This window comes from Leucopleurus acutus, assembly GCF_964270905.1.
Source record: "Leucopleurus acutus genome assembly, chromosome: 9".
Taxonomy (NCBI): domain Eukaryota; kingdom Metazoa; phylum Chordata; class Mammalia; order Artiodactyla; family Delphinidae; genus Leucopleurus; species Leucopleurus acutus.
In genome coordinates this window covers 95,808,686-95,821,301 of record NC_139144.1, presented here as the reverse complement: position 1 = coordinate 95,821,301, position 12,616 = coordinate 95,808,686, and the positions used below count along the sequence as shown (strand labels likewise).

Sequence of the window (12,616 nt, the reverse complement as noted above, 5' to 3'; positions counted from 1 at the left end):
TGTGACTTACCTGTATCCAATAAAATGCAGCAGAAGTGATGCTGTGTGACTTAGGAAACTAGGTCATAAAATGCAATACAGCTTCCACCTTGCTTACAGGAACCCTAGTATATGGAGCCCTCAGCTGCCTTGTTACAAGTCTGACCACCCTGAGGCAGCCATGCTAGGAGGAAGCTCAGGCCACGTGAAGAGAGTATTTAGGCATCCTGGCTGACTGCCTTACCTGAGGTCCCAGCTTCAACCAGGTGACATATGAGGAAATCAGCCTCCAGGTGATTCCAGACCCCCATGACTGAGACACCTCCAGGCATTCAGTCTTCTCAGCTGAGGTCACAGACATCATGGAGCAGAAATAAGCCATGTCTGCTATGCTTTGTCTGAATTCTAACCAAGAGGGTAACTTTACATTTCACAAAGGGCAAACCTATAATGTTTGATCCTCACAACGATACAGATAGATAGGACTGGCATTATCACTCCCCTCGTTTTACAGATTGAAACAACAACAAACAGGTATTTGTGTTTACCAGCCTTGAGATTATATAGCCAAGATGTGGCGTGGTGACACTAAAATTCTGATCTTTGGAGTCCAAAGTTTATGCTTTCTCTGTATTTTCCCATGTGGATCCTGTGGGTCTTTAGAATGGCCTAGGGAAATCAGTAAGATATATCCAGAATTTGAAGACGAAGTCAGAAAATGTTTTATTTATTTATTTGGCTGCGCCAGGTCTTAGTTGAGGCGTGCAGGATCTTTGTTGGAGCATGTGGGCTCTTAGTTGCGGCATGTGGGATCTAGTTCCCTGACCAGGGATGGAACCCAGGCCCCCTGCATTGGGAGTGCAGAGTCTTAATCACTGGACCACCAGGGAAGTCCCCAGAAAATGCTGAATAAATGAAAGCTAACAAGAATCAACATTAAACTGATGAGATCAGCCATCCTGTGGAGAAAACAATCACGTAAAATATTGTGGCTGATAAAGAAAACTATACTTGTGGATACTGAAGAATCCCTGCATCCTTGGGATTAATCCCTATAAAATAGATAACTAATAAGAACACAGGGAACTGTGTATAGCACAGGGAACTCTACTCAATACTCTGTAATGGCCTATATGGGAAAAGAATCTAAAAAAAAAAAACAGTGGATATATGTATAACTGATTCACTTTGCTGTATACCTGAGGCTAACACAACATTGTAAATCAACTATACTCCAATAAAAATTTTTTAAAAAAAGAAGGCTATACTTTAAAATGAAACCAATGGAATAAAAACCTTAGGAGTTTTAAATGTTATGAAGAAGTGTTATAACGATATAATATTTCTAGGGGCTGATTTTTAGAAAATGAAATAGGACTGTTAGAGAATTTTTTAAAACTCTGCTAATTGTATTTCTGATGGTATCAAGGGGAAAATGTGCCATGACTGGCTGCTGGTTCTATGTTTGTCTGCTTAGATTTCCTTATAGTAAAGAAGGGTGCTTCAGACTAGTAGAGCTTGATGACATTATCCCTTAGGATAATCTTCATTTACACTTTTGTCAAGCCACCTTTTGATTTAAATTTAGTGCCTCAAGGCGACTTCTCTACTTGGAAGGGAAAGTATAAAGAAGCTAACAAAGCATACCATGCTCATTCTATAAGTGGTATTTTGTATTTTTCAATGTAGGGTAATATTAATAACCTGATTAAACAAGCAGTCTCATACACAACTCCTTACCTTGGGAGTAAGGGTCTGCTCCTGGGCTCATGGTAACTCTATCCTTACACAGACATTCCGCTTCAGAAGTCAGTAGGACGGCTTTCTATCTCTTGAATCATGGTGAATACAAGAAGGTCACTGGTGACTTTCCTCCTATGGGTAGTACACTTAAAGCTTCTCATGACTTGATGTTTACGTTACTTTGTGATTAACTGCACACCATTTGGAGCTCACAGTAACTTCCACTGTTTCTCACTCCTATTTCTCCCTTCCTTAGATTTTTTCCCTTTCATATTCCCCTTTCCTTTCACATACATGTGTTTTTAATAATAAATTGGGTTTCTTTAATTCCATTCTGTAATTGGGCCTCTCAAAGGTAATTTACCTCTCTTCTCTTGTTTTCATGCATATTTGGCATAAAGAATTCCTTGGAATATTGTTTATGAGCAGGACAAAAGTATTTAAAATATTTTGAATGATTTTCTTAAAAATAAAAATGATTCAAGTTTGGATGCTTCAAATGTCTAGAATACTCCATGCCTTGTGCAGGCTCTAGAACATAGAAAGCGACCCACTGACATTTGTTGAATGAATCTGGGAAACGAAAAATAGACTAAACATTTTATTCCTGAACGATGAAGCAAAAAAAGAAAAGCTTTTAGACTTCCATTTAGACCCACTTTATTAACAGGCCAAATCCTTTAATGAAAAGGATCCAAGCATCATTCTCGTAACTTGTCTTTACCTAAATCTATTTCTATCAAATTCTGCTTGACTATTGCTACCTCGGGGTTTCAAGTCTTATTTTTATGACACGGAGACGTTCGTTATAATGGAAATAACACAAGTAGTATGGGCTTCCCGTCTTTCTCCCTCTAGGATTTCAACTTCTCGAACACCATCCTCCTCTTCTAGTAAATCCTACATTACAGAACAGGCTTAGGACGGAGAAGAGAATTAATCGGAGCCATGGAAACGGCCGAGCGGAGGAAACGTGTGAGCTGGGAAGTGAGCAGAAGGGCAAGATACCCTCCCCTGACGACGGCGCCAGGGCGCTCCGAGGATCACGTCACGCACCTCAGGTGACGTCACGACCGTGACACGCGGGTGACGCCGTTGCCGCGGCGACTTCCAGTCGTCTCCGCCCCCTGCCCCCGCCCCCTGCTTAGCGTCCTTCCCCCAATCCCCTCAGGCTCAGCCGCGCCGGGGGCAGCAGGCCGGTTCCCGAGGTGGCCCAGGCGCCCTCCCGCCGCAGGCGCCGCCCGGGCCGTCCCTCCCCGCCGCCCCCCGCCCTCCGCCTCCGCCTCCCCCCGCCCTCCTCCTCCCTTCCCCCTCCCCGCCCAGCAGCGGTCGCTCGGGCCAGGCTCTCGGTTATAAGATGGCGGCGCTGAGCGGCGGCGGCGGCGCGGAGCAGGGCCAGGCTCTGTTCAACGGGGACATGGAGCCCGAGGCCGGCGCCGCGGCCTCTTCGGCTGCGGACCCGGCCATTCCCGAGGAGGTGAGTGCCGGCGCGCCCTGCACCCCTCCCGTCTCGGGGCTCGGCTGGCTGGTGTTTATTTTGGGGAGAGAGGTGGCGGTGGGGGCTCTGGTGCCCTCAGCCACCTTCCCTTCTGGGCGCTGCGGGCTGGGAGACGGGCATTCCCCTCCTGTGCCTCTCCGTCATGCAGCTCCTCGCTACGTAAACACACACAATGGCCCAGGGGGTTTTCCCTGGCCCGCACTTGGGGCTTGAGGGATTCGGGCAGCGGTGGTGGAGCAGGAGGCTATCAATAGGGGGCGAGACTCAGGGTTGGTCCGAGAAGGTCACGGCTGGCTGAAGGTAGCCAGCCTCGCGTCTGCTGGATGTTTTCTTTATTTTGGGTGGGGGGCGGGGGAGGCTGGCGGCGGCATCTGGGTGGAAGATGTCGGTCAGTAGGCGGGGCCGGGACCCCAGCCCGAGTTAGCGTTGTATGTAATTATTACACGGTCACGGTGATGATGGAGCGATCATTCCCTCTCTACTCTCCCTGACTCTGCCTCTTTTCAGGCCGCTGCCCTCCCTTACACTTCTCTACTTGTTAGGGGAGATTGCTCTTCACCTGTTTTAACCAGCGGATGGTCTTTACTTTTTTAACCCTAAATGCCACTGTTTCCATTCTTTCTCCCATCCCGGTCTCAGGCCCCCGATTCCTAATGTTTGTCAGTGTTCTGTCGCTGACCGGTAACCCCCATCCCAGTTCCATCTGCCGCCCCGCTCCTTTGCCAGTGGTCGGACCTGCCTGCCTTCTAACCTCAGCTTCTACTTAAGACCATTTTTGCATTTCTCTTATCTTAGTCCTGTTGAGGCCTTCTACTTCATTTCACCGCTCGCTAACGTTGTTATCGTCACAAATCCTTCTGAACGCTTTGGAGCTACTTACTTTCTGAATCGTGAAGCTGTCAAGATCCCGTCAGGTTTCACTTGCACTTCTATTGTGCATCCACACCTCCTTGTTTATTTCTACCCTTTTTTTTAAAAAAAATAGGTGTGATTGATTTCTTTCCGTTGTCTTCCTTTTTGTCCCAATATTTTTCTTTTACTTTTTCGTCTTCAGTCCTTGCTTCTCTCAGCCATTATTTAGCCTCTTATCACCTTGTCAAATGACTTTATTTACACTTTGGTTTTTGTTACGTAAAATTTATTACATTTAGTGTTTGGTATTGTATTACATAAAATAATACACTTTATTGTACTTTACAGATAATGAGATAATATATGGTATAATAACTGTGCTTTACAATTATTGATTAGATAATGTGACTTGCTCCGTTGGCTTTGCTCAAAGTTCATTCCTTTCTACTACAGTACTTACATTTTGTTTCCCAATTCTCATAACGTCTCGTTCTTCAGTCAATGCACTTCTCTTTTTCCTGCTTCATCAACTTTACTTTGGAAATTCATTAGATATGGTTGCTCTATTCAGTATCAGTTTGTTCACAATAATATTTGTTTTTCATTCTCTTATACCACTTCCATCTATGCCCAAGATGTGTTCTGTACCATCATTTGATCTCATCTAAATTTCTCATGTATACATACATATATGTATCTTTTATGAATATATATATCTTTTATACCACTTTCCGCTTACTTTTCTGTTTGCATTTCTGCTCAGATCAGTTTCCTCTAATACCTGTTCATTTCCCCCAACTTCTTGGATTTTAAGTAGCACTCTTTCCTTCTTCCATTTCCTAGTTTATTCTGTTTTCCTTGTCCCCAGTTGCCATTCATTCTGCCTTGTTTCCTGGCTTTTGGTACTTACTTGCTGAAGCTTCCTCTTGTCTTCCCCACACCTCCACATTCCTTCTTATTTATAAACAGCTTTGTTCCGTTGACATGGAAATTTATTTTTAGGATACATTGTTTTTAATGGATAAATACTAGGGGTCACATCTGCTGTCTATTTTTTCCATGAATCGGATATGCCTTTGTCTTACTCTACACAGGTGCCTCTAGGCTTGCTTTACTCTGTAGTGCAAGTGTGGTTTTATTGAATTGTATCTAGAAGAATGGGTAAATTAATGGGCATGGGTTATGAAATCGTATTTCTCTGATTATAACATTGTTTTCGTTGAGAACTTTGTTTCAGAGTTATTAGAATAGTTTGTAATGATATAGAGAAGCCTTTTGTTAAGTACAGTGTCCGCTATCTTATTTGAAAGGGCCAGATTATTTGAGCTCTACTCTGAAGATTCTGATTCGGTAGGTGAGAGCTAGGGCCATGAATTTCTGTTATTTGGCACACTTCCTGGGCAGTTATGTATCAGTACTTGAGAACCTCTAGGCTAGATGAATTTAAACCTCAAGTTTAAATTGGCAGTAACTGGAAAGCATATTAGTATCTCTTGAAACCATAAGGATACTCAACTAATTTTAATTACTTAGTGTTTCCCACTGCCTCCTCCACCCAGGTTTTAATGGTTAATGATGAATAGTAGTTTTTCCTCCATATTTTCTTACAGGAACTTATAATAAATGTATTTGGGGGGGATAAAGGGTTAAAAATGAATCTCTTTCTAATATAGATATCAGTGTTATGGATGGCAGAATAAAGTACTCCAAGAAATAATTTTTAAGTTTGAAGTTGGTATTTGTTTATCCACTGGAAACTGAAATGTACTGTGGTCTTTTAATTGAACTGTCTTCTATGCACTTAAAGAGATATAATTGTCAAGTGCATGGAAAGAAATGAAAAAAATGTGTCTAAAGAATTACCTTGGGCTTCCCTGGTGGCACAGTGGTTGAGAGCCCGCCTGCCGATGCAGGGGACATGGGTTTGTGCCCCGGTCCGGGAAGATCCCACATGCCGTGGAGTGGCTGGGCCCGTGAGCCATGGCCGCTGAGCCTGCGCGTCCGGAGCCTGTGCTCCGCAACGGGAGAGGCCCCAGCAGTGGGAGGCCCGCGTACCGTTAAAAAAAAAAAAAAAAAAAAAGAATTACCTTACTTGACAGTAAAATACAGGTTTTAAAAAGTTTCTCAGAGGAAAAGCACATTTATTATTGAAAAATTAGAAAAATGTAAGTACAAAAAGTTTTAGAAACTGTAATCTTGCCACTAAGATAGTATTACTATAAACATTTTAGTGTGTATCCATATACTCCTTTTTCATGCTTGTCTAATGTATGTGGTTTTGTAATTTTTTTTTTTTTTTTCGGTACGCGGGCCTCTCACTGTTGTGGCCTCTCCCGTTGTGGAGCACAGGCTCCGGATGCGCAGGCTCAGCGGCCATGGCTCACGGGCCCAGCCGCTCCACCGCATGCGGGATCCTTCCGGACCGGGGCACGAACCTGCGTCCCCTGCATTGGCAGGCAGACTCTTAACCACTGTGTCACCAGGGAAGCCCTCTCTTATCATTTAATAAACTCTCTTCTTTAGGCATCTGCTCACCTCTTCCTTTATTTAGAATTTTTTTCTGATATCAGTCACTTATATATGCTGACTATTAAAGGAATTGATTGTCAGTAAACGGATTAAGAAAGGAACGTTGGAACTGAGTACTTGAATCCTTGAATGTAGTAGAACCTGAAAGCAAACTTGATTTAATTGTATTTAGATAATAGGCCAGAAAAATTATATTAAGATAACAGGTTAGAGAAGTCTGATTTATCTTGATTCCCTGTCTCTGGCTTTCCTGTTTAGGAAGCTGATCAGGTCTTAACAACTGGAAACCTATGTTCTGTGAGTGGTAGGGAAGAAAGGGAGGGAGCAGGCTACATTGCTTTGTTAGCATTTTCTAAGACTTGATGCTTACCATGTTAAAGAATGAGACAGCTCTTAAGTGTTCTTCGTGTTTCTCCAACCATAAAGCTGTTTTTCTCCTTTAGAAATGCAAAAGTGTGTTTTTTTAATTTGACACCTTGATATTAATTTAGCTGAATACTTAGTAGACATTTTGTGTCATAATCCTCTTTTATGAAATTCAGTATGTTCCTGTGCTTCCTATATTTCTGCCTCAAATTATCTTTGAAATAAGCCTTTATAGTCAGTGGCTCTTACTGGACTTTGTCTTCCTCAAAAGTTGAATTGTTTTAAGTCCTTTACTCATTCTCTTTGTCCAGTTGATCTACATTGGTTATTCTGTAAAGTCAGGATCAGCAATAGTTATACAACTTCTGAATTCAAAATAGAAGAGCCTGTTTAGGAGCTTTTCTGTTTCATAAGCAGTGCTTTCATAGTCATAGTGTTGTAGATACTTAATATAAGAACCAAAAATTTAGCTTCATTTCTTCCATTCCTTCCTTAAATATTTGGTGGAGACATTGACATGTTCTGGGAGGTAGTTTTTATTTTTCAGCTTTCTTTTGTCTACCAACCCAATTTACTGTTATGCATAATTAGCAGGGTAGTCAGAAGAAACTCTTTAATACAGCCTCCACCCTAACAGTAAGCAGTTATTTTTTTTTCCCCTCTACCCTCTGAGATTATTTTGGTTTCCATGTTTTCTCTTGGTCTTAAAAAACTGTTATTCTTGTTCCTTCCCATATCAGGACTATGCTTATAGAGGGAAAGTGATGCTCAGTAACATTACATTTCTTTCTGCATCCTGGGAATGCCCTTGATAAAGAATATAAAAATTGCTCTGAACTCAATTAACTTTATATCTTCTGGAAGCTCTGTAACATCAAATGAAACATCATTTTCAGTCTTGTAATGTAGCTGCAGTTATTGACAGCACTTTGGGAACAAATGTACTGTAGGGCGGTGGTTTTCCAATTACTATAGAGCTCTAGCACCGTTTTTAAAAAACACATTAGCACTGTAAGAAATACAGATTTTGAGTTGCTCTAATACCTATATACATGAAGCAGTTTTTGTCTGTTTTGTACATTTTTTTAATCCTCATCTGGCACATACATACTCAGTTAGTGAAAGAGTTAATGTGTACAAAACAGAGAATATAGCCAATATTTTATAGTAACTTTATTTATTTTAATTTTTTTATTTGTGGCTGTGTTGGGTCTTCATTGCTGCACGCGGGGTCTCTCTAGGTGCGGTGAGCGGGGGGCTACTCTTCGTTGCAGTGTGCGGGCTTCTCATTGTGGTGGCTTCTCTTGTTGCGGAGCATGGGCTCGAGGCACACGGGTTTCAGTAGTTGTGTCTCGTGGGCTCTGCAGCACAGGCTCAGTAGTTGTGGAGCACGGGCTTGGTTGCTCCGCGGCATGTGGGATCTTCCCGGACCAGGGCTTGAACCCGTGTGCCCTGCATAGGCAGGCGGATTCTTAACCACTGCGCCACCAGGGAAGCCCTATAGTAACTTTAAATGGAGTATAATCTGTAAAATTTTTCCATCACTATGTTGTACACCTGAAACTAATATAATATTGTAAATCAACTATACCTTAGCTAAAAAAATTTTTTTTAAATAGTGAATGAAACCCTATTAGATATGGTGCACTCTGATTTTTCTATACCATTCAGTTCTCTTTTTTTAAAAGCTGCTCATAAAATCAGTTTATTAAATTGACAGCCACCTAGTTGCAACACACAGTTGGAAAAACACTGTTTTGAGGCTATCAAGGACTTTCTTCAGATGTTACCTCAAGGCTCTATTTAGTCCCACTACACCTTAACTATTGAAGTTCTTCATTTATCTGCATTACTTGTTGGTTTCCTTGAAAAAAAAAAGGCTTAATGGCTGTAAAAATGTTAGAGCTACTGTGTATGGAAGGGAGATCTGTGCTGACATGAATCTTCCTAAGTGTAATAATCTGTGTAGAAAATTTCAACAACTTGTGTTTAAGGCAGTGGTCAGCGACTTGTGTAAATGGTCAAGTGGTAAATATTTTAGTTATTGTGGGTCTAACTGCTCTGTCTCTGTCACAAGGACTGAACAGACTCAAAAATGGTATTGCAGTGTAAAAGCAGCTAATAGACAATATGTAAATGAATAAGTGTGACTGTGTTCCAATAAAACTTATTTATGGACACTGAAATTTGAATGTGTCATGAAATATTCTCTTTTTTTTTTCATTTAAAGATGTAAAGACCATTCTTAGTTTGTGAGCTGTACAAAAAACAGGTGGTGGGCCAGATTTAGTTCATGGGCCAAAGTTTTCAGACTCCTGGTCTAGGGGAGACTATATCATATTTGAGGTTCTGAAATTAAGGTGTGGGTTAGAGTTCTATAGAAAGTTCATAACTGCTTTTTAAAAATCGGGTTTATTGGGATATAATTTACACATACTATAATGTACCATTTTAAACACACAGTTTGATGAGTTTTGACAAATGTATATACTCATGTAACTACTGCCACAGTCAAGAGATAGAACTTTTGATGGAAAAGTTCCCCAGTTCCTCTTTGCATTCATTTTCCTCCCCACCCCACCTCCAGCCCCTGGCAAACACTGGTCTGATCTCTAGCTTTGCCTTTCCTAGAAAGTCATATACATGAAAACATACAGGATGTGGTCTTATGTATTTGGCTTCTTTCATTTAGTTTGATATTTTTGAGATTCACCCATGTTGTTGCTTGTATTAGTAATTAGTTTGTTTATTGCTTAGTAGTATCGTGTGGATGTAGCGTGACTTATTTCTACATTTACCAGTTGATGAGTAGTAGGGTTCTTTCTAGTTTTCAACAGTTATTAAGGTTGCTATAAATGTTTGGGTTCGGGTTTTGTGTAGACACTCATTTTTATTTCTCTTGAGTAAGGACCTAGAGCTTGGACTAATGGGTCGTATGGTAAGTATATATTGATATTTAACTTTATAAGAAAGTGCTAAACTTTTCTAAAGCAATAGAAACCATTTTGCATTGCCACCCACAATGAATGAGAGTTCCAAACTCTATCCTTGTCATGTCAGTCTTGTTAGTTTTAGCCATTCTAGTATGTATGCAGTATTGTGGTTTTAATTTGCATTTTCCTAATGACTAATGATGTTGGACATCTGTATATATGCTTATTTACTACCCATGTATTTTCTTTGGTGCAGTACCCATTCACATCTTTTTATTCTGTATTTACCTTCTTATTATAGAGTTGTAAGAGTACTATATACATATTCTAGATACAAGTTCTTTGTATCAGATATGTGTTTTGCACATGCCTCCCAGTCTATGGCTTGTCTTTTCATTTTACTAAGTGTCCTTTAAAGAGTAGAAGTTTTATTTTTGATGAAATCCAATTTATCAATTCTTTCTTTCAGATTTCATGCTTTTTGTGTCCTACCCAGTATAACTTTGCCTAACTTAAGGTCATAAAATTTTCTCCCATGTTTCTTCTAGAAGTTTTACAGTTTTAGCTTTTACATTTAGGTCTATCATCCATTTGGAGTTATTTTTTGTATGTATTGTGAGGTAAGGGTTAAGGTTTGTTCATTCCTTTTCATATGGATGTCCAGTTTCACCTTTTTTGAAGAGACTAACCTTTTTCTGTTGAATTACCTTGGCACTTTTATTGAAATCAGTTGATTATGTTTGTGAGTTTTATACTGTTTTATTGACATATATGTCTTTGGTACCACAATGTCTTGATTGCTTTACAGTTCAGTCTTTTTTTTTTTTTTAATACTTATTTATTTGGTTGCGCTGCATCTTAGTTGCGGCTCACTGGCTCCTTAGTTGCGGCACGTGGGGTCCTTAGTGGTGGCATGCGAACTCTTAGTTGCAGCATGCATGTGGGATCTAGTTCCCTGACCAGGGATTGAACCCGGGACCCCTGCATTGGGAGCTCGGAGTCTTATCCCTTGTGCCACCAGGGAAGTCCCTATAGTTCAGTCTTAAAATTAGGTAGATCCAGTTCATAGGATTTTTAGAACTTTAAAATTTGATTTTTAAAATTCTTTGTGCTATTGTCTTTTGAAAGGACAGGGTACATAATTTGCTTCCAGTTCTTAAAGGTGTCTTCTACTCAAAAAAAGCTTAAGACTCACTGTGGTGTATAGTTAACACACCCCTATCTTGAATAATTTGGTGGAGAGGTTGTGAAAAGTGACAGGTAAAGAAACATATTTCATCCAAAATTAATTTTTTTGTAAGAAATGAAGGCGATATCCTAATAGGTGGCACCAAAAAGTCAATGTCTTTTTTTCCCACCGTATTTCAAAAATGTTAACTGTAATCAAGATACATTTAGGTGAAAGTGAATACGCTAAGATGTTTATTCACCAAAAAAGTCATGGAAAATGTCAATCAGGTGGTGGGGGATACTAGTTTATAATACTAGCTGTGTCATTTTCCATCTTCAGCGTGAGTTTTTCCATTTGAAACCTATGTCATGTTCTGTGATGTTCCAGAATTAGCACCTTTATTACACTTAGAGGCATCATTAAATTGTTGTTACTAAGGATAAGCATATGATGGTTGTTGGTCATATTTCTGCCGTTTTCATTTGGACCCATAGGACCCTTTACCTTGTTTTAAATTACAATGGTAGTAGCTTTTCACTGCTTAGCCTGGAGGGCTTCCCTACCATATAAAATGATATTTCTAGTTATGATTTTTGCTTAATAATTATGAACATGTTTCCTGATTTTTTTGTTTTTTAAGTTTCATTATGAACGAAGGAAGACTTAAGTCTTAAAAATGAGCGTAAGTCTTGAATATCTGACAAGTACAGGGTCATGTGACAATTGGGAAGGTAGACACTGTTCAGGCTTTCGTTCATGTTGTAAGTAGTAGTAGTCTAATTGTATTTGGCTACCTTGCAAATTTGGAAATGGCACTTACAGGGAGAGAGAACCATAACATTTTGGAGACTATTTTCAACTGTTGTTCCAAAATTAGTGTGTTTAAAAAAAAGTATGCATCTCCTTATTGTAAAAGATGCCTTGTGTTTAAATTAAGAAATACTCTACTCTTACGTTTTTTCTTTCACTAAATATATAACCTTTAAGTTAATAACACCAGAAAAATTTGACTTTTTATTTCCAGAACAGCTTAAATTAAATAAAATTTTAGGATGCTTTGAATTAGTCACTTCCCTTAAATAGGTATTTTGAAACAGTTTAAAATACTGCTTGGGGTTGTTCCTCCATTGACCTAGGATTTTTAAACTGTATTTGCTACATTACAGAACTTATTTTGCAAAGTAAATTTCTTTTTTTTTTTTTTAAATTAATTAGTTTATTTTTGGCAGCACTGGGTCTTGGTTGCTGCACGCAGGCTTTCTCTAGTTGCAGCGAGCAGGGGCTACACTTCGTTGCGGTGCATGGGCTTCTCATTGAGGTGGCTTCTTCTTTTATTGTGGGGCACGGGCTCTAGGCACGCGGGCTTCAGTGGTTGTGGCTTGCGGGCTCTAGAGCGCAGGCTCGTAGTTGTGGCGCATGGGCTTAGTTGCTCCGCTGAATGTAGCATCTTCCCAGACCAGGGCTCGAACCTGTGTCCTCTGCATTGGCAGGCAGATTCTTAACCACTGCGCCACCAGGGAAGCCTGCAAAGTAAATTTCTGTTTG

At 40.3% G+C, this 12,616-nt stretch overlaps 1 protein-coding gene across 2 annotated transcripts in view; it reads left to right on the top strand.

Annotated features, from left to right (window-relative positions):
• The first annotated feature begins 2,999 nt into the window (after positions 1-2,999).
• BRAF (B-Raf proto-oncogene, serine/threonine kinase) overlaps positions 3,000-12,616 on the top strand; it is a 159,188-nt gene continuing 149,571 nt past the window's right edge. For both annotated transcript variants that reach the window (XM_082846985.1, XM_082846984.1), the window contains exon 1: positions 3,000-3,199. In XM_082846985.1, coding sequence (XP_082703111.1) covers positions 3,080-3,199 — 120 coding nt within the window. In that variant the 5' untranslated portion in view covers positions 3,000-3,079. The remainder of the gene's footprint in view (positions 3,200-12,616) is intronic.